This window comes from Etheostoma spectabile, chromosome 5, assembly GCF_008692095.1.
Source record: "Etheostoma spectabile isolate EspeVRDwgs_2016 chromosome 5, UIUC_Espe_1.0, whole genome shotgun sequence".
In the NCBI taxonomy this organism is placed as follows: Eukaryota; Metazoa; Chordata; class Actinopteri; order Perciformes; family Percidae; genus Etheostoma; species Etheostoma spectabile.
This window is the reverse complement of record NC_045737.1, coordinates 15,191,025-15,217,179: the sequence shown is the minus strand read 5'-3', so window position 1 is coordinate 15,217,179 and position 26,155 is coordinate 15,191,025. Positions and strand designations below refer to the sequence as shown.

At 38.7% G+C, this 26,155-nt stretch overlaps 2 protein-coding genes across 4 annotated transcripts in view; both read left to right on the top strand.

Annotated features, from left to right (window-relative positions):
• slc39a14 (solute carrier family 39 member 14) overlaps positions 1-14,058 on the top strand; it is a 32,747-nt gene extending 18,689 nt beyond the window's left edge. Inside the window, exons 5-10 of one of the 2 annotated variants that reach the window (XM_032517190.1) lie at positions 337-506; positions 3,110-3,232; positions 7,857-8,006; positions 9,194-9,428; positions 9,554-9,738; positions 11,319-14,058. In XM_032517190.1, the coding sequence (XP_032373081.1) occupies positions 337-506; positions 3,110-3,232; positions 7,857-8,006; positions 9,194-9,428; positions 9,554-9,738; positions 11,319-11,471 (1,016 nt within the window). In that variant the 3' untranslated portion in view covers positions 11,472-14,058. The remainder of the gene's footprint in view (positions 1-336; positions 507-3,109; positions 3,233-7,856; positions 8,007-9,193; positions 9,429-9,553; positions 9,739-11,318) is intronic. The other variant, XM_032517191.1, reaches the window with a different exon arrangement.
• A 634-nt stretch (positions 14,059-14,692) lies between these two features.
• On the top strand, positions 14,693-26,121 carry ascc2 (activating signal cointegrator 1 complex subunit 2). Of its 2 annotated transcripts, none has more exons than XM_032517184.1 (19): positions 14,693-14,867; positions 16,690-16,800; positions 17,341-17,499; positions 17,646-17,819; positions 17,968-18,097; positions 18,243-18,310; positions 18,530-18,643; positions 19,037-19,149; positions 19,234-19,308; positions 19,423-19,527; positions 19,617-19,685; positions 19,817-19,891; positions 20,540-20,759; positions 21,276-21,463; positions 22,084-22,203; positions 23,132-23,359; positions 23,531-23,621; positions 24,514-24,605; positions 25,026-26,121. In XM_032517184.1, the coding sequence occupies exons 2-19, from the start codon at positions 16,717-16,719 to the stop codon at positions 25,198-25,200; spliced, it is 2,280 nt and encodes a 759-aa protein (XP_032373075.1). In that variant the 5' UTR covers positions 14,693-14,867; positions 16,690-16,716; the 3' UTR covers positions 25,201-26,121. The 2 variants fall into 2 exon arrangements, with proteins under 2 accessions (XP_032373075.1, XP_032373074.1); XM_032517183.1 differs by having other exon boundaries at positions 20,540-20,762; positions 21,273-21,463.
• Positions 26,122-26,155: the final 34 nt, after the last annotated feature.

Sequence of the window (26,155 nt, the reverse complement as noted above, 5' to 3'; positions counted from 1 at the left end):
AAAATGCATGGGGTCCTAGGTCTGCTTCAAAAAAGAACAAAATCTTATCTTTAAATGCAAATGAAAGGTGGTGTCACTTCTGTTGATCTGTTTTATAAATGGACAAATACGCCTTTTGTCTCTGGTGTCTTTGAAATCTCTTTTTTTTTCTCCTCAGGTTGATTTAATTCAATTCTTCCTTTCTTTTCAGGGAGTTAACTGGTTGGTGTTCTCTTTTTGTGTCCCTTACCTTAATTAGTAATTAATCTGATAAAATCATTTCTCAACTAACTCCCTCTTTCTTTTTTTCTCCTCACCTTCCCCCTTTTTTCTTTATGCCTCATCTCCGTTGATCAGTGTGGGGTTATGGGATCCTGTGTGTGACACTGATCTCTCTGTGTTCGCTGGTCGGGGCGAGTGTGGTGCCCTTCATGAAGAAAACCTTTTACAAGCGACTGCTGCTCTACTTCATAGCCCTGGCCATTGGCACGCTCTACTCCAACGCCCTGTTTCAGCTCATCCCAGAGGTAGTGCCGATGCTGCATTGACTCACATAGATGCGGCTCCTTCACACTGCAGGGTTGCTATGCAATTTCAAGGAAGGAGGATGAGTTCTTGTTTCTTATAATATTAAGCCATTGCGTGATATGCTCTAATTGGCAGCCATCTTGCCACCATCAACATTAAGTGTATTAAGAAACGAGCCAAATTCGGAACTATAATTTAAAAAAAGAAAATTCATAGTAATCCTAAATCACTGGAAATTACGGGTGTATTTGTGACTGATGGAAAAGCATAGATCAGCCACTCTACTCGCCTCACATTTCAAATCAGAGGAATTCAAAAACCAAATACAAAGCCCATTAAAAGTAAATGTATTAGTTATCATATTTGGGAAATACATCACAAAAGCAAGTCTTGATTGACTCAGTCCTGCAATAAATTTTTAATTTATTTAATGTTCAGTTTTCATTTATAATAATAAGGTTGGACAAAATAATAGAAAACACCCGTCTGCACAATGCCGTACAATTACACAGCAAAACCTACAGCCTCCAAAATGATCATGCAGTTGAGTCAACAACTCCAAACAATACTAACCCAACACTTCTAACCTTCATGAAGGTAGGATATATTGCAGGACTGTTGTATTAGTCCACATTATTTAGCTAAGTTTACCTAATAAACTGGAAACTTGGTGTGTATTGAAGTGTGTACTGCACGATTATGGCCAAAATGATAATCACAATTATTTTGATGAAAATTGAGATCACTATTAATTGTCACGATTATTTGTTGATTTTAACCAAAACTAATTTTATTGTCACATAGTCTATTTTTAACTGCTTGCACTTCTATATTGTGCTAAATTCCTCTTATGTTGAAGTTGTATGTTGTACATACCTACAGCTGAAACACATGTAAATGAAAATTATCTGAACTAAATAGCCTAGGATATATATAAACAAAAATGTATCTCTGAGAAAGCTCTTTCACTTGTTTTCAACAATACCTGATTAAAAGAGCTAGGGGGAGAGGGGGAGTGCAATGGACGTACTCAGAGGGACTGCTGACTCATTATGAATGGGTCCAGCACGGGTCGAATGGTGGGTCAGCAGAGTTGCACACGTCGTGTACATATGAAATGTCTGTATCGTCACTACGCTGCATTTTCATGAACTATGATGTTCTGGTCATGGGTTACATCTCTTGCAGATCCAGCAGGCTCCGTCTCACACGCTGTCACTCTACAAACTTAAGTTAAATACAGATTTGCCTCTCATGCCTAACAAAAATACAGCTGTGTTAATAACAATTACAAACTGTGGACAAATGTCAGAAGTGTGGACTGACGCTGTGTCTCTTTGTGTTGCTGGGAGCCGTGTGAGTGAGAGAGGGCGGGGCTGCACAGAGAGTAAATGGAGAGATCCAAACACAGGCACAGCTTTACAGAAGAAAAGGGTCATGTATTGCAATATTAAACCATATCCATATAAACAACATTGCTTTGTTTGTGGAGAGGCAGCGGTGCGACTTAGAAAAAATGTTGGTCGCACCCTAGAGCCCTAAAGCCCTGTGAGCTAACAGACACTAGCTAGCACCGACTAGCACTGGTCACTGCTATTGTCTGAAATACAACACATATGGGACAAAATGTTGCGTTTACTGGTAAACTTGTAAACCTTGTGACCGCCGTATGACCAACTGCTATCTGTTATGGAATTTTCCTCACGTTACTCTGTCCTCCGTGACTGTCTGCATCTAGAAACTAAGCTGCGCGGTGCAGGGAACAGCTCTGATGGGCCCATGATCAGACAGTGGTTTACAGAGAAGTAGATGGGCTTTGCAAAAAAAAAACAACGGAGCGTTCTATGAACGGAATGACGTATTTAAAATATTGCTCAATTACGCAAATTTGATCATGGGAAGCCAAAATCGTGATCGTGATTAATTGTGCAGCCCTAAATGAAAGTAACTTTATTAGAGTGATGCAAGTATTAACAAACTGCAAACATAAAAAAGCATGCACCTTTGATTTGGAGCACTGCCAGTGATATGTAATACAACCAATATGTTAAAGGGATACTTACCTTTTGAATAAACTGTAATGCTCAAGGATGCCTTAAATCTAGTGCTTTTAAAACTGTTTTAGATCGGTTTCAGACATTGTGAATCTGTTCGTCAACTTTTTTTTACCAAACCCACACACTACCATTTACAAAAATAAAAAAAAACACTGACTACATTTACATGCGCATAAGAAACCAGGTTATTAACCAGGTTAGGAAACCAATAATCAGCTTTAGTTTGTTCATCAGCCGGCCCTGACAGTGAATATAAAATTTGGAGAAACGTTTTTTTTCACTCTTTGCCAAAAATAAAAGTTCACTCTTTGTTTTTAGACAGCTGACTATGGAACCTAGACACACTAAGAGTTCAAAACAAGCAATTCACCAACCACTAAATGTTCACTCAAAAAAAAAAACTACAATACATTTTGTTTCAAGTAACACCTTATTTAAAAACAAATATGCAAATTGAACGATGTCAGGCAGTAATTATGTAATAACAGCTACTATAAATGTTCATCACAAACTAACACCATTTTTTTTTTTTTATACAATGGTAGGCCTTTGGTTTTGACCCCATGGTGGATTTCTACGTCTCCAAATCTGCGGTGGTGTTTGCAGGGTTTTACCTCTTCTTCTTCACTGAAAAGGTCCTCAGAGTGCTTCTCAAACAGAAAAACGGGGTGAGTAAATACATAGCAAGAATGTTGTGATATATGTTGTTTTATTAGATACAGGTGGTGGGACATTGGCAAAATGGTAATGGCAACAACAAGCATATCCAAGGGAAATGGGTAGCATTAAAATGTGTCAAGTTTGCAAGGGTCCCTCTATGATTAATTTAATGTGTGAAAGCTGTCAAAGCAGCTTAAGACCAAAGAAGCCAAAATCAAACTGAAGGTGCAATAATCACATTACTTTTTCTTTATAATAAACATAAATAATAAACTTTTTGCAAGTAAGGTATTTTATCAGTTCATTTTATTATCAAGCAATATGTTTTATGGCATTTGGTTTCATACAAACAAAGAATGCCTTTAAATCTAAGCATTTTTAGTTGATATTCCACTCATGACATTTTAATTATTATTTTTAAATTGCAGGTACACATGTCCTCTTTACATGCCCTTTTTAAGATGCATTCCTGTAATCAGAATAAAAAGTATGAATGCTTTTATTGATCCCAGGGTTGAAATTGGGTAAATTACAGCATCAAGATGGATTTGTTTAAATTAGTATTTCTTTATATCAAATTAGGTGCAGTTTTATAATTGAGCCTAAGGGAGATGTAAGACCGGAAAAACTTAAAGTGCGTAACTTTTTTTTTATAATCGTGAACATCCGTTACATTCAAACCATTGCCAAATGAGTTGCTACAAAGCTAATTAAGACTATCAGCTCCACACAACTCTGTCTGTATTTCTTAGCATGGCTGGAAATTGCTGTCGTCTGGCAACTTTCGTGCTCAGAAACTCGAATAAAGATAATTCCCCCTTCTCATGGAAGGCTTGTGTTATGTGAATGGACTGACGGAATTGTTGGGAGCGACAGAAACTACGCACTATAGCTTTAAGCCACAATAACTGCCATTGTTTAATATGAAAAGAGCTGCAAATACGTGCTTTAAGTTGAAGTTGACCTGCAGGGATAGGTGGTAGATAGGGATAGACATCAACACTGAATCAACATCTCTGTACCAGTCTCAACAACTCTGCACTGGTATTTTATGGCTGGTTTAAACAGTTTGTAGGTTGTATCAGTTTGTATCCAAGGTCAATGCAAAAAGACACAACACGGTATGGCAAGCATTAAACCAGGATTCCAAAACAAAGGAAACTAACGTCTCTTGACTTCTCTGTCATTGTTTCTCCTTAATCAAGAAGAGTTGACTATCAACCGACAGGACAGATCATGGAACAGTCAAGCAATGGAATACTTTTAATAAATCAATAAATGATAATGCTGAATCAGTATCATGTATTGATTTTTTTTTTCTTCACTCATTCCTTTTTTTATTCTATTTTTTATTCATTAATTTGGAATTCAAATTCAAATAGCCCGACATCATCACATACCCTTCACCATACATACATAGGCATGAGGAACTTTCCATAAGATCATCTCTTAATGCAAATCAAACCAGCTATTAAGCTAACTGAAATAAAACCATGCCAATCTATAGGTATGGTGAAGGGAATGTGATGATAAGGGGTAAGTTTAATTCCAAAGGCTAAGTGAACTTTATCAGGATACATAGTATCCTGGATCCATTAAATAACTGGCCTTTAATAATACACATCTGCCTGCTTCTATGGGAATTTAACATAGGGGTGTGTATACTTATGCCCCCTGTATTTTAAGGAAGAATACATTATTCATTCACAAAGAAAATGGGTGTCCTTAAAAGGTTGGATTTTCCTTTTTTTTTTTAATTAAGGCATTAAGATCAATTTCCAAAATATGTTTTTTTATTCCTCTTTTTAATCAACTTTAGCATGGGTGTGTAAACTTTCTCAAGCCACCCTATGGGCGCCCGCTCTACCTGGGGAGCTACCCAGGCGGCCCTTCTGTTGTTAAACCAAAAATCACCTCATCACGCTCATCTCCACTATTTCCTTCACTATCGTCACCAACCGAAGGGCTGTTTTTTTTCTACTCACTCCAGCAACCCTCACCGCCTTCTTTTTCTTTTTAATGTCAATCTCTCCTGACATCATAAATACGGGCGCTTGCACAGGTCCGGGATTGTAAGGAGGAAGGTTATCATGTGCGCACAGGTCATATACTGGATATCTCCCACCTTTTGACAGCACCAATTAATGTAATTGTTCCTTCTTGTATTATTTTTACAGTGGCAGGTTTAACCAGTTGGATGGAAAGTTTGTGTTGGACGCACGGTTGATTTAACTTCACAGTATAGCCCTCAGGAGTCTGTTTTGGAATGTATCAGTTGCAACAACTTCTTATGTATCAGACAGTTACCAACTGTACATACCGTACAGTAGTAGACTATATACAGTATACAGTATAGTAGTATAGAGTAGTAGACTAAAAAATGTGACACATACTCTTACGTGTCCTTCAGAGAGGAACTGAGCTTTACCTTTGCTCCACTGTTTACAGACTAACATTACAACTCTGCTCAGCGGCACCAGGCAAAGATGCCCTCCACACTGTTTTTTACACATTTTTAGTAGACTATCCTCACTGTAGTGACTGTGTCCTGTCAAACAAAGGCTTAAAAAATTATAAAAATAATATGACTGTAAACAGTAACTGCAAATGGGCTGTAGACTAGATTTACTGGTTGCATCAATTGTTTTTTGTGTGTTTTCTTTTTGATAGTTAATGTCTATCCCATCTTGTCCAAAAATTGGCAACCAGCTGCATATTTCAATTGAAAGCATGCATCTATAAAGGTTTTGCTTTTATGATTCATAGTTTTCTTTAACTGCTAGACTAACATTTGTCTCGCATCCTGATTCTTCCCCGTGCATGGCATATTGTATTCATCACTGTGATGTTATCTGATAGGTTGGCATGTGTGTATTTCAAAGTTATTTATATCTGAAATGGATACTGTACTGTTTTAGTGAGGCTTGATTTTGGCTCTGAGCCACTTGTCAACTGTGCCTGCCCTGCCTGCCTTACCTAAGTGCAGTAGTGGTAGCATTTGACAGCTGAAATACAGATTTATTAGTCACTAATGTTACAGCACTGTTTGAACTTCTAGATTTCACTCTTAATTATATTCTATTTACTTAACTTACTCTTACCTAAACTCTAAGCTGCACACGTTAGTAGAGTTTTCCAGTGGTCCTAATTCCATTCACAGCAGCAACAGGGACTATACAGTAAAGGGGGTGTTTGTGAACAGTTGCTCCATCTTGTGGTTTCTGTGCTTTGAGCCATATGGTCCAGCTTACTTACTGTAATTAACACATAGTCCTGCTGATCCAATTACTTAAGTTCTTTGACCCATATTTTCATCTATAATGCTGCTGTCAGCTTTTTTCTTTTACTGCCAAAACAGAGACAAAAAAGGCTAATTAACAACTCCCAAATCTGTCAGTGTCAAGTTCTTTTTAAACTGCTTTGGGAGAAATGTTGTTATGTAGTGTATGGAGAATCCCTCCACTGTAATGTCAGGGTGCCTGCTCTGGTAAAGTGTTTTTGAACAAAACACTAAATTTGCCCTGAATCCAGGAGTGTTGTACACCAACTGACCCGCCAACCGGTATCTTTGTTGAATGAGTGATGCAAGCCTAGAGTCACTGTCCATGCAAACTTTAATAAAGTGTCACACAGAATCGCTGACTCATCTGTGTTTCTGATTGAATCATTTTTTGAATGCTATGAGTGATAATGCAGAAGTATTGTGGGAATTGTAGTCAAAATCGCAAGCCTTCATTGATAATACAGACATTGGTTGCATTTTCATTAAACCAACCAATCAATCAATGTTTAAATTGCATCAACGTGCATGATTCATCAGCTGAGGCAAAAAAACATGGAGGCAACACAAACATCTATCTGTTAGGGCACAATCCCAAGAGGAAACAGTAGCAGAGGATGCTCAAATGGGACAAAAGTAGCACAGGACATCTTGAGGAAGGTACTAGGAAACACTGCTTGTGATTAAAGGTCCCCTGCCACACGTATTTCATTACTTTGTGGTAATGGCTGAAGTTGGACTACAATGGACTTTAATATTTTTGTGGAAAAATGCCTTGGTTACCTTCTTTCAAGCCATTCTAACGTGGTGTAGAAAGCCTGCAGGAAGACTCGGCTCGATTTTTGCCAGTTCTCATTAATATTCAACAAGCTAAGCTGCTTGACTCTTATTGGCTAACAACTAGCCATGAGAGCCTGGCTATCAGTATCCTTTACCCAGCATAACTGGGCGAGCTCATGAATAGTAATGAGCTCAGGCAACATGATGTCAGACTGACCAGTTTTTGTAATTGGCCTGATTTCTCCACTTATTTCTTTTCAGTGGCTAGAGCTTATAGAGGAGGTAGCAGTTCATTTTCACATTCACCACATAACTCAAACAAATATGGACCTAACATATTTAAAAAAAAAAATGCAAATAAAAACGGTTTTGTCTGGCAAAGCACCTTTTAATTTTAAGTCAGCTTGAGCCTAATTGCCTCTCTGCCCTTCTCTTTTTCATTTACTAAAGCTTAATGTTATTTAGTTTGTAAGGTAGGAAATTTAATGGATCCCTCAAAATTGTTATTTATATTATTTATAAATAATGTTCTATGTGTGGACCATGATGTTTGTTCTCTCTCTGTCTCTCAGGGCCACGGCCACAGTCATTACCCCGGTACAGATGTGGAGGAGGGTGAGAAGGAGAAGCTACAGCAGAACGGAGAAGCCAGCAGCCTGGCTCTGGGCAAGGTGGACGCGGGGGAGGGCGAGCTCATGCTCAGTTCTGCACAGACGCCACAGGTAATGGTGGGGGCAGAGGATGGAGGAGGAAAATCGTTGTTTTATGTTTGTTTTTCATAATGGGACTGGATCCTCTGCAATTTTTGTTTTCGTTTCGTACTTTGTTTGATTTTAATCCCTGAGAATGTGTTCATAAAACCACTGTCCAAAAGGGACACGAGACGAGACATTATCATTCTTATAATAATATTATAACCACATATAGATTTATTTAAAAAATATACTGAAAGTATTTGACTTTAATAAAATAATATTTAAAAATTGCTTGATTCATAGAACTGAAAAGGTGTAATTATGACAATGGTATTTAAGACGAAGGTTCTCATCCATGGGGGTAAGGGCCACTCAAAGCGTTGCAACCTGATTAATTGATAGTAAAGTAATAATGATCAGATACTGAAATTGTAATTCTCATGTTTTTTTTTGCGTTTAATCTTGTATATAGCTTCACGTCTTCAGGCTGCTAACATTTATTCAGAAGACACAAACTGAGAGGTTATGCGGAGAAAATCACTTTTTGGTTGAACTGCTTACTAGGGTTGCACAATATTAGGAATATATGCGATATGCGAAAATTTTGAATATCATGATAACTATACTATTTGCAGTAGATAAACAGATGTTAAAGTGTATTCAGTTCTGCATTTCTGCTGCTTTCAGTATTCTGCTAAAAAACAAATGGCTTGTTCTATTTTTAACAAATAAAAGGAAATCATTACTAACATTATTTTATTCAACAAATTGAACATTGGACTGGATTTTAAGGGTTCACAAAAAAAAGAATGACTGTTACAATTTAAAGTACAGTTTTCTGATGATATTTTCTTTCAACTAACACAAAAAAAATCTCTGAACGTCATTTGCGATATGTTGCACACTTTGGCACTGTGTTTACTGCGCCATGTGATATTGCAATGACGATAAAAAAACTATATATTGTGCAATCCTACTGCTTACATTTAAAGACTTATTTAACCTGTGGCGAGGGATCGGCTTCAAAAGGTTGGGACCACCTATTTATGATGCACCTGGAAATTCATGCAAAAGTTATAATGAATAGTTCTTCAAATTCTGTGTTTGAAGCGTAAATACCAGCTGAATAAGGAAACTTGATGATGTGGTATTTGTATATTGCTGCTCTGCCCACACGTATTTACCTAATGGATGTCCCTCACTGTTCATCCCAGGAGTCCCAGAGCCCAGACAGCGGGGGCCGGTCCGGCACCAGACGCGGCGGCTGCTATTGGCTGAAGGGGACGGCCTACTCTGACATTGGCACGCTGGCCTGGATGATCACATTGAGTGATGGCCTGCACAACTTTATCGACGGCTTGGCCATCGGCGCCTCCTTCACTGCCTCGGTTTTCCAGGGTGTCAGCACCTCCGTGGCCATCCTGTGTGAGGAGTTCCCCCACGAGCTCGGTGAGTCGGAGATGAGATTTGAGCCAGATGTTTTCTAATGGCTGCTGCCTTGAGTGTCTACCGTGTCTGCAAGTCTCACCTGATACATTGTTTTTCTCTTTATGCCGTTCTCTTTTTGTTCCCAGGAGACTTTGTCATCCTGCTGAACGCTGGCATGAGCATACAGCAGGCTCTGTTCTTTAACTTCCTGTCAGCGTGTTGCTGTTACCTGGGCATGGGCTTTGGCATCCTGGCTGGCAACAGCTTCTCCCCCAACTGGATCTTTGCCCTGGCAGGGGGAATGTTCCTCTACATCGCTCTGGCAGACATGGTCAGTGTTTTGGGAAAAGTGATTTTGGAAGGATGGATGTGTTCTTGTTGGGGGGTCTCATTAGACATAGGCAGACTTGAAGAACTTTCTTTTAAGAAGTTGTTGCAAGAAGATATTTAACCCTAATTTCACACACTGGGCCATTTGTAGTCGGGAAACGTATGTCACATCATGCATTTAGTTGATTACTGTATATTAAGAAGAAAAATCTCATCAATCTCAACAATAAAATTGATTCAGGAATTCAAGGTTTATTGACAGCTGCGATTGTTATTTTTCAAGTTCTTCCTTATTTAATTAGTGAGTAAAACAGGCATTATTAAAGTAACTTTTTAAATTGAAGTTTCAATTTTTCAAATCCATTTTATTTTTAGTATCAAATCACAACAAGAGTTATCTCAAGACACTTTAAAGGTAGAATAGGTCCACACTATAATTTACAAAGACCCAACAAGTTACGTAACAAGACAGGGGAGAAGGGCATGCAAAAAGTGTTTGGTTTTATAAATGTAGTTTATACGTAATTATCTTTCATAGTACAGTATAATACAATATCTCCAATGTGTCAGGGTTAGTACAGCAAAACCATATTCATGTCTTCACACACATATGAAAGAAGACATATTCAGGAGGTATATTGAAGGCAACTTTTCATCAAGGTCAGGCTACAAGCTGAAATATGTTGGTCTAACAAACTTTTTCATATTACATATATGTCAATATTACAAGTGTTGCAAGAGTTTCACCCCATCAGACTTTTTTTTCCTTCTTCATGGACCTTGGAATTAGATAAGCTTTTGCCAAAAAATCCCGACTCTGCTTCTAGAAGATATATTTACATACAATTACATACATTAAAAAATGACCCCTGAAAACTAATGGGAGGAATTATCTGTACTGATCTGTACACTGATTGCCAGTAAGTGTGTTTTATGTCACTTTTCAGGATAGGGTCATCATTAGATATTGTACTGCTGCAGTTACATTAAAAGTGTTCAACTAAACTGACTTTACTTAAAGGTGCACTATGAGTTCCTGCATGGTTTCAACACAATTTTCAACACAATCTTTGTCTCAAATCGTAGGAATCTCTCCTTGATCCGCCCGGTCTCAGGAGACAACAAAAAACGTAAACGTCAAACAAACACTAGAGGCACAGCTTTGGCACCAAAATACCACATAATACTCCATTTACTTGGAACGTCAACAGAAGTGACCATGCAGGAACTCATAGTGCCCCTTAAAGACACACTCCAGCGATTTGTTATTGCACTTCAGTAAAGTAGTAAGATCCTTACTATCCGGTCCATATTATTGGTCATGCTACAAAATCACTCTTTCCTACAATGCCAATTAAGCTTTTGTTTTAAACTCACTACCTCGTAAATCCCCACGTCTTTCTAACTCCGAATGAAGTTTTTTGGTTAAAAATGTGTAGCTGAGATACCCAGATGATGTCTCTTGAGTAATTTTCTTAGATTTGACAAAGCTCCTCCAGAGTCAGAGCCTACTATTTGGACTTTCCCTCGTTATATAGAAGTTTAAAAGAGATCTTTCTCTCTATGTTTTTTGCTTCTCAGTTTCCAGAGATGAATGAGGTGAGTCGTGAGGAAGAGGACGCAGGTGGCAGCAGCTTCCTCCTCACCTTTGCTATCCAGAACGCCGGCCTGCTGACGGGCTTTGCCATCATGCTCCTCCTCACCATGTACTCTGGACAGATACAGCTGGGCTAGCGCTGGACTCCTGGAACCAACATCAGCTCTGACCAGTGAAATGAAACTGAGCTGGTTTGTGATGGTGTAAACTGCAAGCCCAAAGTGGAGGGAACTTTTTTCTCTCTTTATCTTTCTCCCATTCTATTTTTAGGACCCTTGGGGTTTCTGTAGTTTGGCTGCTGTGCGGCAGGTACGCACACCTCCTTTTCCCCAAAAAAATAGTACCTGTTTATTTAGAATTCCTACATCCAATAGATCCCAGACAAAAGGGGGTGAAGGCCTTCTTTTTCATGTTTTAGCCACCTTTTTCCTGACAGCTGCTCCCACTTAACAGTCTAGAAATATCAGCTGAAGTTGTGGTCAGCCTGCAGAGACGAGACTTCCGAACTGACGTGCAATACTCAAACTTTTGTCTATTTCCCAAACTACTGATCAGCCATTTTGGCTCCTGCTCTTCTTTTTTCTCCCTATCGTCCTTCCATCAGTGGATGTCATTTTGAGCCTCAATTGTTGGGATTCAATATATGCAGAGTATTTAGATCAGTAATCACCTGTGCTCACAACCAGGTAATTGCAGCTGTATTATTGACATCCTTTATCCTTCTGTTACAGACTTTAACCCCCGTCCTCTTCCCTTTTTTCATTACATACCAAAAACAAATCATTGCGGACCTGAGCTGGAATTTTAATCAAGTGTCAACATCAAACTGACTTCCAGCTGTACTTTGTTGTTTGTTTATTGATGTCATATTTTTTATATACATGATAAACATAAAATCGGACTTTGAAGACCAAAAAATGGGCAGACCATTGAAAATGGTAAAGGGCTACACAGTGACGTGTGGAAGGGAACTTTTTATTTCTCCTCAGTACGAACTTGTATACATCCTTGGCATGCAGTTAGAAATCTTAAATGAAGCCTGGGTCAGATATGTAAAGCAAAAGAAGGTCAAGAGTTGGATATAAGTGGCTTCAGATCAGCTTTTTTCCATATAGTTTGCCATCTGTGCTCTTCATTAAGATAGCATTGAATAGTTTTTATTCCTTGCATTCTTGAACTCTAAGTGCAAATCTCTGGCCTTCACACATCCCACAGACTATTTTTCCCAGAATGATCTATTCTTTTATTGTACAATAATAGTTTGAACAGAATACTGTAAGCTCTATTACATATACATGCACATCTCGCCTACTTTTCTGTGACCTAATCCATATTAAATTACATAATAATGAGAGGTTATAAATAAAGTTATAAACTCTAGTTAGGTTGTTATAACAAACACTCTGTTTCGCTGAGTTACACTGTGGCCAAAAGTATGTGGAACTGCTTATTTGTACGCACTTTTGGTACGAGTAGTTTTTTATGGTTTGCGATAGCCCTAGTTTGGGACTCTCGAATAAGTCACAGAGCTACTGTAAACATCCATTTTTCTGAAAAAAATAAATACCTGGTGATTTTTGAAAGACCCACAATATAATTAAATAACATTAATTGCAGTTCTGAAGGTACTCATTGAATCCTTAAAGACTACGTGAAAAAATATTCTGTCTGCTGCAAGATTAAAAAATAAAAAAAATTGTTTGCCAAGTTGCAGCACAAGCTCGGGCTGAGTTTGGGTTACACTTCTTAGTTCAAATAATGAGGAGTCATCAGAGCTGCAACTATTAGTCAATAAACAACAAATAATTGCTTAGGATAAAGCAGCCATTTACACCATAGTGACATCATTCATTGTGTTGTTAAGACTACAAAGTACTTGGTGGACAATATTTAATGTGTCGTACTGTTGTATTCAGAGTCCAGAAGTGCACCAGTTTTTCCTCTGTTCCAAATTCAATATCGAGTAAGTGATCAAATCTTAAAACAAACATACTTTTCTGTAGATTTGATATTAGCATAGAATAGAGTTGTAGATTATTATTGGATAGAAACTTGAAGCTGTGATTTTCTGTCACATTGTCTAGACCTTTAGGTAAGGTCTACACAATTTAGATTTTCCGTTATTCCTGGATGGAGAAGGCATAAATGGGGGACCATGAAGTACAGTATTACTGCTGCTCGATATGTAATATGTAAGGGGCATTTTGTGTTGTTGTTTGAGCCATATATTTATTTTATGCTTTACATCAAATATGAAGTAAACAGTTTTGGGTTTACACCACAAGCCATGAAAGCAGACAAAAAAATGATCCGTCTTTTTGTTTGTTGTTTATCTTAGTTTTAGTATTTTAGTTTAAAGAAATGGGACAGTTCATTGCTTTACAAATGTTAACTATATGTTAAAAACTAAATCAGAGCATCTGCGCACATAGACACAAACGTTTTCTTGTCAGTTAAGATAATCGAAACCTCTTAATTTCGAGGTCAGACACAAACTGATTTTCCATCAGATTATGAATTCAGGCGCACAGATAATAAATCAGAAGTTTCTCTTTTTCAGCGTCAAATACACCAACGTTTCACTTGAGATTTTGATAATTCATTGATGGACTTTCAGACTGTTTTTGAAGAAAATATTGTACCTAATGTAATCTATTGGAATCCTCATCAGCCTTCTCTGTGTGTCATGGTAATCTTCTTTTATAAACATCTTTTTCCAAGAAAGTCAATTGTCAAGTGTCATTGTCTTGTTTAATCATCCTAACAGTTTATACAACCAATTAAAGATTTAATCTTTATTTGAATATATGTTAGTGTAATTGCTCTTTTATCTTTAGCTTTTATCAATATTTGGGTATAATATTCGATATTCCTTTAATGAGCCTCTAAATTTAGCAGATAAGTTACCCGCCGGCCACTATGTTAAATAGTAAATGTATATAAATAGTGATAGATGTCTTGTCTCTGGGTACATATGATAAAAAATAACAGCAAAGTGTTTTTATGGTTTATGTATGTATGTATATATATATATATATATATATATATAATCATTCATAGCCTGATTTATATAACATTTTATTCCTAAAAACGTGGCAAAAATAGATTTTGTATGGCTGCTGACAGTATTTTCTGATTTCTGTAGCTAGTGATATAAAGAGCTATCCAAAATTCCGTCAACAATAACTTTTGTCTCTAATATGTCAACAAAATGAAACAAGTTAGCACATATTTAATAAGATAAGGCTTTATTTGAATTTTAAACATTCAGAATTCAGAAAACTTCTTAATGTAGTAAATCAACATGTGTTGTTACGCTCTCGTGCCCACAAGGGGGCAGTAAAGACATGTTGGCTATGGTATATAGACAGTCAAGCGCCATGCTAAAAAAGTATCAAATCTTCGTCACTTCCGGGCCTATCACAGGTGATTAGAAAAAGGTTGGGAAAGTGAAACTGTTGGAAGCTGCTGTTGACAGCTGTGACGAAGTTGATGAGATGGCTTTAACGCATTATAGACAGTCAAGCTAATAGGTAAGCAGCTGTATTACCTTATTCCCTGTACAGTCAATATACATAACGTTACGAGTGACAAGAGGACGTTAATAAAGTCACCGGCTGGTTAGCCACGTTACTTTAACGTTAGCCTCTCCCCATTCATTGACGTGCTGTCAGTTTGGTTGAACTTGGTAATTAGCGGAAAACGCTAGCTAGCAAGTTATCTTACCGGACTAGCTACCGGTAAGTTGTTTTTCAGTCAGAAGTTAGCTATCTCAATTAATACAAACGGTATTAGCAGGTAGCCGTGGTGCTATAACTGAAACCTTAGTAGTTGAAAGGTGGCTATGCTACATTACTTTTTATTGGTAACTTACGTTGATTTAACTAACGTTAGTTTACTAACTAGCTTATACACTGCTGCTGTTAGCAAGCTAACGGTGGCTCCCTTAGGTGATATAATATAAAGGAGGAGAATTGTCTCTATATATGTAAAATTGCAGGTAATATATGTGATTGTGGGACTGTTAGAGGCTCGTTATGATTAATTAGCTACATGACAATGTGCCCACTATTCATCAGAAATAGGTTTTCTCAGACTATCAACATCACCTGGAATAGGAATGTAACAAAGTACATTTGCTTAATTTAAAGTAAATGTATTATTCAGTATCTTCATTGTATATAACGTTATACTTCTACTCTACTAGCTAGTTTATTAGCTACATCTCAGAGGTAAACCAGAATCAGCATAATGGCCATGTAAGAGTGAACACAGGAGGAATTTGACTCTGGCTTTTTGTTGCTTTCAATGTAGAAATAGACAAACAGCTAAAATTTAGAAAAAAAAAACTATAACAAGGTAAACAAACATTTCACTATTAAATATTGTAGTTCCTACTCCACTGCTTTTTTTGTGTGACAACTTTAGTTGTGAAAACCATGTATCTCCAGATGTGTTGAATATTTAGGAAAAAACTGAAGGATGAAGTGATCCTTTATATGTTGAGAAAGTTCTCATACTTTTTAAGCTAAATAAAAATGTAAACCCCATCTTGGATCAGCTGGAAAATACATCATCATAAAACAAAAAACAGGCCTGTTTTTTGTAAAAAAAATTATTTGTGTTCATGGAAGGTTGACTTCTCAGAGGACATTGATGCAACAAACAAATGATGATTTTATAGAATATCATGCATTGCTGCAGATTAAACTATCCAACATCAAATAAAGTATTTAACTACTACTACAATGCAAAATACCCAATAATGCAGCTGTAATATTAATCTTAATTTATTGCACACATGAACCATGACGAAACAAAACAGATTGGCAGTACCAAACACACTTTTTTGGCATCACATTGCGCATCACCACAACCCTTCAGAGGCTTCAGTGAAGAGATAGGAGATTTTATACAGTCTATGTTGAAAACTCACAGAAGAAAGATGCAGCATTTGTGATGAAGTTGACTCATAAAATTAAATGAGAATCAAAGTCCTAAAAAAAAATCTAAGTTAATTTTTACAATAAATCGTGAACGGGGTGAATCAAGATTGCGATTTTTAAACGATTAATTGTGTAGGCCTACTGGACAATTATGACTTTAAGTGCATTTTGTTGATACACATTTTTATTTAAGTAAGATTTAAATGCCGGGCTTTTACTTACTTTAAAGTACTTTTACAGTGTGATATTAGTTCTTACTGATCACAAGAGAACACTAACCTTATGAGAAATTTCAGTTGAAATATATGTGGAATGATATGTGGAATGTGATATCTTTTGGCTAATTTGGTAAACAAAATAGACCAATATACAGAAGTAGAATGTTTTTAGAATTTCTTTGATTTGGTAGAAAAAAAAAACAAGAGCGGGAGAAGCCATGGCCTGTGCCCGAGTGCCACTGGATGAGCAGCAGGTGACTGAGCCGGGCCCGCTGGGAAAAGAGCACACACTGCCTGCACTGGTGAGTCAAATCATCTCATTTTATAGAGAAATACACTCCAACAGCCGTCTGTGGAGCTCCAGGAAATGTTGTAGTCGAGACCACCTAAACCGAGACCAGTTTTTAGAGATCTGAGACAAGACCAAGACCAGGCGAGCTTGAGTCCCAGACTGCATGACACAAATAAATGTGGAAAATGCTAACCATAGGCTCTCCTCAAATTGATCTGAAAGATCAAAATTTCCATAATAAACACCCACAGAAAACAAATTCAGATTATTATTCATTCACTTCTTTTATTGCCACAAGTGTACCATAAGAAATCTTGATAAAATAATCTAAAGGCAGTATTGACATAAAATCCAGATTTCTCTTTATCTGAGACTGAGTAATAATGCGTTTGATTCCGAGACAAGGCATTCAAAAATTGGTCTTGACACCGGTCTCGAGACCAAGAACACTCTCGAGTACTACAACACTGGCTCCAGGAATAACCAAACTCACTTTTCACCAAGAACAGTTTTATCAGAATCCAACTCTGAACTTCCTGTTCAACAACAGCACCCAACCAGGAAGGAGGATCGCTGTTTTGTGCCTTACAAGTCCCCGCCAGAAGACGGCTCTCCCGCTGAGGTGGAGGAGTTTATGGAACATGCCAAATTCATCGTAGAGGACCTGGAGTGGCTGCTCACACTGCCCCATGACAAGTTCTGGTGTCAGGTGAGGCACCCTTAACGTGTAAACATCTCTCTGAGCCTCAAAGGTGAACAGCTGGACAATGTAAATAGACGGTAGACTCAGTTCAATTCAAGTCATTGTAAATGTCCCTCCCTCTCTCCGCCGCTTGGGTCTGTTTATCCCACCAGGTCGTCTTTGATGATTCTCTGCAGAGGTGCCTCGATTCCTACCTGCGTCAAGCTCCTCGAGGCCTGGACCTCGCCTCCCTGCCCTCCTCCCCGGCGGTGGCCGACATGCAGCGCTCCGTTCACAGGGCGGTCTTCCTGACCTTCCTCAGGATGGCTACACATAAAGAGTCCAAGGTGACAGCAGCTCCCAAATATGAACTAGAGGCAGTGATGATCTACTAATCATGATCAGTAAACAGAAATGACAGCACATCAAGTATAATTTTTTCATTCCCAAGTACACAGCCCTGATAGACTGTTGCCTTGTGCTCCTCTTCCACAGGAGAACTTCCTCACTCCGGCTGTGTTTGGAGAAATTATCTATGAGAACTTCCTGTTTGACATTCCCAAAATTCTGGATTTATGTGTGCTCTTTGGAAAGGGCAACAGTCAGCTGCTGCACAAGATGCTTGGTGAGCTGTTTGTGAAGGTCCAATTTAAATCATTATAGGGCAATTCAATGGTATACCCATAAGATTAAAATATGTCATGATGATGAGTAGTGTGTATCTGTTTTGTAACTTTTAGTTAACTTTTATAATGATGTCCTTTTTTTAGAGAACATTTTTACCCAGCAGCCATCTTACTACAGCGACCTAGATGAGACGGTGCCCACTGTGTTACAGGTAAGATCATATTTAAAAGATACCCTAGATACTTACTTCTAACTATATTTATATAGTGTTTATATATAGTGTAAGACACTTTCCATAATTACAGACATTTAGGTTTTCTGAAAAGTGACAAGATACCTGGGACACACAAATAATATACTATTTAGTTGTAAATGTCGTTTTGTAAAATTTATAGATAATTTTCCTGCTTTTATTCCACGTTGCCTTCAGGTGTTCGACACCATCCTGGGTAAGTGTGGTCTCCACAGTGAGGGAGCCACAGCCATGGAGCCGATGAAGCTGAACGCACACAAACAGCCCACTGCCATGGCCATGAGCCAGCAGGTCAGACAGACACACACACATCTCCAGTCATAACTGCATGTAATACTAATGAAATTATACCAATGCCTAGTAGGGCGGCACAATAAGAGGAAAATATGCCGTGTGCGTGTGTGTGCGTGTGTGCGTGTGTGACACAGAGATGGAGGAGAGCAGGTAAGGGAAATGCATCTGAACAAATACACTGTGTTTTAAATAGCGTTAAAAATAAATAAAATAACAAAAACGCAATATGTGGTGTTGATTTTGTGGCGCACTGCCAAAAATTAGTCTGTGGGAAACACTGGAGTCATGGTAAAACGTTTTTAACTGGAATTAGACTTATTTTACATGTATGGCTGATTGGAAACACAGAGGGAAACTACTATGCTATATGTGTTTTCTTTACTATCCCAGGATCTTGTAGATCTTATTCTGTACCTGTGTGACTCGACCACCACCATCCATGCCTTCCTGGATATCTTCCCTGCCGCCTGCTCCAGCTTCCACTCCCATGGCTTCCTCAGCAGGTAGACAGATGAAGTAAGCTGGCAGTATCGCAGCCACACCTTCCCCGTAGCTTCTCGTGATCCTTTTGTTTTCTCTCCTGGCAGACTGACCTCGTTTTATGAGACCGCTGTGCCTGACCTCGAGAAGGCGGTGAGGAAGAGAAACTTTGATGATAAAGGGTGAGCTTCTGCTGCATTTAATGCTTTAAAAAAAACACCAAAAGACTGAGACCCACTCGGTGAAAACATGAATAAATGAGTGATAGTGAATACTTCTCCCAAACCCTCCTTTAGTCTTCAGCAGGATTTGTGGAAGAGGTTGTCCCACTCCTGTCGTAAGATGGTGGAGACGGCTCACCTGCTGCTGCATCACACCTGCCTACAGCCGATCCTAGAGGGGTGAGACATCCAAACTCTCAACGTGCATCTTAGCAGAGTTAGCATTACACATGCACAAACTAATTCTGCTGAATTGTGTTGTCTTGCAGGGGAGAGAACATGCAAACATTTGCAGAGGAGCTACTTCAACATTTCACATCTTTTTTACCTGAGAAAAGGTAAAATTACTTGTTAAGATCAGGGGGCCAACTCGGAAGCTCCTAGATTCTTAGAAATAGTTTGTTTCCCTTTGTCTCTTAATGTACAGTGTATAAAGGGGTTTGCCAATTTTGTTTCTTTGTCCTTTCAGGTTCTTGTCAGACTATGATGAGCAGTTCCCCATTGCAGATGACATCAGCCTGCTACAACAGGCCCTCCCTCTCATGTATCCTTATCAGTTTATTATTATCAATAACTCTGTGAAAATAGATGTTTATGGCTAATAACATTCTGAACACAGTGCTACCAAAAAATAACCAAATAAGTGTTATGCATGTTTGTTTGAAGCAGAGCAAATCAATTCAAATTCAAGACACAGATTAAAAATTGTGCACCATATGTTCGAAATGTACTTAATGTACGAAATGTAAAGGATTATTTAAGTATAAGATCAGCAAAGATGTATATTATATTATAAGATCAGCAAAGATGTATATCCACACATACACAATAACGGTATCAGTAAGGTGAAGAGCTGCAATGATAAGTTAAATAATTAATAGCAACCATTTTGAAAGTCTCCTAATATTTTATGGTTCCAGTTTCTGAAATGTGAGAATTTGACAGTTATCTTGGTCTTACATTAGAGTTAATTAAATAGTACAAAAAAGATATTCCATGACCTAATTTTGGGCTCTAGAATAAAGCATATTATTATTTCCTAATGTTTTGTAATCCAAAAGATCAAAAGATTTACTCATAAACTAATCAGCAGCTTAATCGTAGCCCTGATGAAGTCAACAGCCAGTTGTGGTGGAGAGACATCTAGGATGGAAGAAAGTATCAGCATATATCCTTAACCTGCTTCCCTCAGTGATGAGACCCGGATGTCCTACCTGCTCCAGGGGGTGGAGAGTGCCTGGGACTCTGTGGGCCGACGGAGACCACACAGCCAGGCTCGGCATCAGGGAGCAGCGGGTGGTGCTGGTGCCGCCTCAACTGGCTTTAAATTTCAGGAGGCTCGAGAACTAGAAGGAGGAGAGGGCCTGAGGGGAGCAGACGCCATGTTGGATGTTCCCGGAAAAGGAAACCATGTGAGTTGTTGTTGTTGTTGTTGTTGTTGTTGTTACAGTTAACTAAATGTGTACTTTTGACAGCTCAGCATCCTTAACCAGCTGAGGGAATTTTCAAATTGTTTGCTTTACAAGATACGTTAAGGTAAAATGTAGGGCTGCAACTAACAATTAGTTTCTCGATTAATAGTTTTGTCTATGACATGGCAGAAGATGGTGAAACATTTCTGTTGTGATTTTACACAGCCCAGTGTGACATTGTTAAATATCTTGTTTAGTTCGACGATCAGTCCAAAACCCCTAAATATTGGTGCCTTTTTCTGTTGACCTTCTAATTGACTAATTGCTGCAACTATTGCTGCAACTACTAAAATGTTAATAATCCTAATAGAAAAAGGTGGAAGCAGCAAACAACAACCTTTTATTTATGTAAGATTCGTCATGCAACAAAGCATTTTACATAAATGGCATGAAAAAAAACTACTTAAACTAAACGTTTGTCAAAAACCGTCAACGGTGTTGTCTGTCTGTTATCAGGGTGTGGTGAGCGAGGGGGAGCTAGAGTCTCTGTTGACGTGTATCAGGGACCTACTGCCTGATTTGGGCGAAGGTTTTCTGCTGGCCTGTCTACACGAGTACGACTACAACTCTGAGCTGGTTATCAACAACATCCTGGAGGACCGTCTGGCCCCCAACCTGGACAAACTGGACCGAGCCATGCCAAGGTGACACCACGCACTTAGTTGACCTTTACGTCAAAAGAAGTTCTGCCATGAGGAATGTGCTGCTGAGCTTCTCATTTGCTTGTTGTTAAAAAGAAGGCCTTCATTTTGTTACTTTAATTTCAATTGGACTCTGGTGGCAATATTAAGTCATCGTGATGCACATTTCAAAGTTCACAAAAATGAGACCTCATACAACACTGCAAAATACTTTAGTTAAATGTAAGGAACAGTATTTGAGTACGTAAGAATGTGTACCGTAATATGGTCATCACTATATTTATGATCAGCGATGTCTCCCTAAGGGCTCCAACTAATGATTTAATTCATTTATTTATTTTTATTTTTTTGTTCACCCAAGAGTCCAAAACAGGTAATTTTACATTGATATAAAATAGAGAAAGGCAGTATATCATCTAATTTTACAAGCTAAAATATGTGATTTTCAATTTTTGCTTTTCAAATTATTTACTCAGTTTATCAATAATCCAAATTGGTGCTACTGTTTAAGAACCTTATTATACAAATCATCAAAATGTGCAGATCATTTGTGTATAAATGATAATATTGAAGTGAGGATTGTATCAGCCGTGTTTGACCCCGTTGTCCTTCTGTCCCTTCAGGCCAGTGAAGGAGGTGCTTCCAGATGTTTTGGACGTCAGATCCAACGTGTTTGATGATGATGAGTTTGATATTTTCCGCAGAGACCAAGTGGACATGTCCCGCATATGGAAAGGCAGGAGGTAAGAGCATAGCCTGGCTCTGTCCTTCTACGTACTTCCGCTCAACTTTTAATTTCCTTCAGCACTCCGTCTGGGTTTGCGGTATATTCGCGGGTTTACTCCAGTCAAATTTCTTCCGGTCCAATCAGCGAACAGAGGGAGTGGCTGAGAACAATGACGTTGAGGTTTTGTGCTAGTTTAAGTTGTAGTTGCGTAATGGCAGCGGAGAAAGATGCAAGCGAAGCCATTTGGTCTGTTGTGGCAACGCTGCTGAATATTGAGAAGTTAAAGCCCGAGCAAGAACAATCTTTGCTGAGTTTTGTTGGTTGCCATGATGTTGCGGCCCTCCTCTCTCGCTCCGTTAGTGGGGAAGGTGTTGGCTAAGGCTAACGCTAGCAATGCTAAGCCGACGTCACGAGCAAACGTTAGTGATTGGTTAACAAGGAAGTTAACACTTGTTAATAGAGAGTGGCCAGACTCTCTGTACAAATGAAATGTACGAGAATCTGGTAGGACCAGGCTAGTATGAGCACACAGGAGGATTTAAAATCCCTGGACCTTTTTTTTTTTTCCTCGCACATTTACCTGATTCATGTGCCTGTAAAATCCTGCTCAAAATGTTACGTCCAGATGTTACTATCTCTTACAATGCTGCTCTGAAAAACTAAAATAACATTTACATACTGTAGTGTACATATAAGGCCTATTTGCAAAAACCTGACCTTAAACTCAGAATTCTGAGTTTATAAATACATTTTTCACCAGTTGCCCTAATCCTCTTCCGTAGTTTTGACCCGTATTAAATAGACCCAAAAACATTTAGTAAGCATCCGTCATAACTGCCGATGGTAACGTATCCGGAGATATATAACTAACGTTACCTTGTTGTTAATTGTTGAAGGTGTTTTCAAGACGCTGGAATCCTACAATTGTTTTCTCACTCTTGCAGGAAAGGTGAGAGCGTTCGAGAGATGCTGAACGACAAGAAGCACATAGCAGAGCAGAAATCTCGTTATCAGGCGTACGAGACGGTGGTAGACGAGGTTGTCATCCAACCCGGGGAAAGTGCAGAAACCTACGGCCTCGACGACGACTACGACGACGAGTACGACGACACCTACGACATGGGCCAAGTGGGAGCTAATGACCTGGATGGAGACAGTTTACTGAACAGAAGGTAAATCAGTTTCATTTGTGATCGCGATGGAGTCGAGACTGAGTGAAGTGGAATTAGGAAAAAAAAAACACCTTTAAGATTTTGACAGGGTGCTTGCTAAATTTGTAATGTGTTCTTTTGGTGGATGCCAAATACTGGTACTTTTTTCATTGTGTTTGTGTTTCCCTGCAGGCCTTTCACAATCCCACAGATACTGAGAAAAGGAAACAAACCAGAATTGGAAGAAGAGGGGGAAGATGAAGAGGAGGAAGAGACCCTACAGGTAATTGTATCTTTCAAAAACAACAGATCCAACATTACAGAAAATAAACTTTGACCCACTTTGAACCTCGGTCAATCAAGTTTATATTTAACCATAAAATCTTATGTTTTTCAAGTGTAGCATGTATCTTATTTTAGACAGCATGTTGGTATCTTATACACATCAAACTACACTGTAAAAGTGAGAGCTCTGGTGTATAATTTTAACTTTAATCATTATTTGTTTGATACAAAACCTAAGTTCTGGATCTTGTATGATATACAAGCACCATTCATCAGATGTAATGGATTAGAATTGAATGTTTTTACCATTTTACAAGTTGTTGCATATGAAAAGATTGAACACATTTGGCAAATAATTTTTTGTGCAGAAGTAAGTGCTTTTTTTTAACATTTAATGAGTTTCCCCCAGCCTGCCTTTGGTCCCCCAGTGGCTAGAAAGGCTAAGGCCTATATGAAAGCATCTAAAGAGCACCATGTCATGGGACTGTGTAAGCATCAGTATGTTAGATCAAGTAAATAAGTAACGTAAGTATCAGTGCATTATTAGATCTACAGAAAGGGGGATGTGTTGATATGCAGAATGCATTCAATGATAGTTCCTGGTATGGCCACTAGATGGACATACTGGTTTACAGATACAAGGTAAACTACATGAGAAGATTTAGAGCTAGGGAGGTAAAAAAGGCGGATGTAAGACGCACATGATGTTGCTTGTTCAATAAAGTTGAACACAAGTTTATTGTTGACTGGACAACGGTTTATGAGTGAGTTCATAAACACAACAGGGACCTTAATGCATTTTAGCTAGCTTTGTAATCTTAAATGTTGTTGTAGTCTTTTGCTCCAAATGCATGGTCACTACATCTGCATGTGAATCCATTGTGTTTCAGAACAATGTAAACAGGGACCAGTTTGTGCAGGACCCGGCTCTGCTGAGAGAGAGGGCTGAAGCTAGAAGAGCTGCCATGCATCAACGGAAAGGGTAAGACGTCAATATTTACTCATTAAAACTCTCACTGCTTAGCTGGCTTTCCATCCAAGAAAATAATGTGTTTCTAGAGTTTTCTCCTCGGTTAAGACTTTGCCTTGTATGAATACAGGGTTTAACGGTAGAGGATTGTTAATCCCTCTTGAGACACAAGCTGAATGGAAATTGAAAAATTGCAACAAACGTCAATAGACAACACTAGGTATATCTGACACAACCTGTCCATTATATGGTTAGACAAAAACATGTGATTTCTTCCAATGTCTTGTTAGTGGTTTTTTTTTTAATTTAGAAAAAAAAACTTTTCGGAAAACATTTGTCTTTTAACTTGGATGGAAAAATGCTTAACACCTCTTTCTTAAACAAAAGCCCACCCACACCTTTTGTTGACTTCCGTTACTTCTTCTTTCCCAGTTTCCGACCGGAGCAGCGTCCCAATAATGTGGTGGGCCAAGCCAAAGGCCAAGGACAAACCCAGGAGACGTTAATAGACCGACGCAAGAAGGAGGCCAACAAGAGCCGCGGGGCAAATCACAACCGCCGCAACATGGCTGACCGCAAGAGGAACAAAGGCATGATCCCCTCCTGACCCGTGTAACGGACTGCTGCTCGAACCAAAACAGATGGGAGGAAGGTGGCTGAGGTGTGAGCCAGTTTTGTTCTGGGTTAAATTTGGTGCCCATATCCCCACTATCACACCTCAGCCCAAAAGTTACTGTCTTTGTTCGAAGGAAAAGCCACAACAGGTTTTAAGTTGTTGGTGAAAAGTTGCATTAGTTTACAGACTCCTAGGCGGGGCTTTTGTGATCTGAAGTGACATGTTTGAGACGGTCAACATCTGCGTTTAGGGTTTGAGTTTGAGCCTAAAGGACATTCAGCTCTTTAGCCCAAAGGGGTTTCTTTTATCTCATTGGAAACCAAAGTCCTGAGGGTGAGCCAGAGACTGAGGGCAAAGAATAAGACCTTTTTATTTTTGCCAAGTAACAAATTTTTTATTGTTACGATCCAGAGTGATTGAATTACAATTCTTTGACATCATCATCATCAAATAGAGAACATAGGAATAAAAGGAAGCAACATCTAGAGTTTGGGAGAAGTTGTGGTTCCTTCTGTAGCTGGAAGAACAATTACTGACGTCTGGACGTCAGTGGCAGACTGCGTTGCTCTTACTACTCATCCTGTATGAGTAGCTTGAGTGAAAGCCACTTGCATGCAACGTTCAAGTCCATGCTTGTGATGTCATCCACCCAGTTCACACCACTGTCGTCCAGACTTTGTAAAAAAAGAAAAAAGAAATCAACTCATAATCATGCTGTCGTGTTTGGAAGCACGTGCTATACAGAGGCGCCTCATGTCTCTGACTAGCTGTGGAGAAACCTCCGACATGTTGCCATGCACAGACTATTTTCTATGAAGAGAACACATCTATTAGAGCATTTTGTAACAAAAAAAGCACGTTATTGGTTTTTGGAGTTTACATTGCAAAAAAACCTAAATAAATACAACAATACTATGTTTTTTAACATCCTTCAAGATTAAGTCGT

What these genes read in the sequence shown, in the direction of transcription:
- ascc2 (XM_032517183.1), top strand. Translation starts at nt 16,717, where the DNA reads ATGGCCTGTGCCCGAGTGCCACTGGATGAGCAGCAGGTGACTGAGCCG. An exon ending in AGCACACACTGCCTGCACTG is followed by an intron (nt 16,801 to 17,340) that starts GTGAGTCAAATC and finishes GTTCAACAACAG; the next exon opens with CACCCAACCAGGAAGGAGGA. An exon ending in AGAAACTTTGATGATAAAGG is followed by an intron (nt 19,309 to 19,422) that starts GTGAGCTTCTGC and finishes ACCCTCCTTTAG; the next exon opens with TCTTCAGCAGGATTTGTGGA.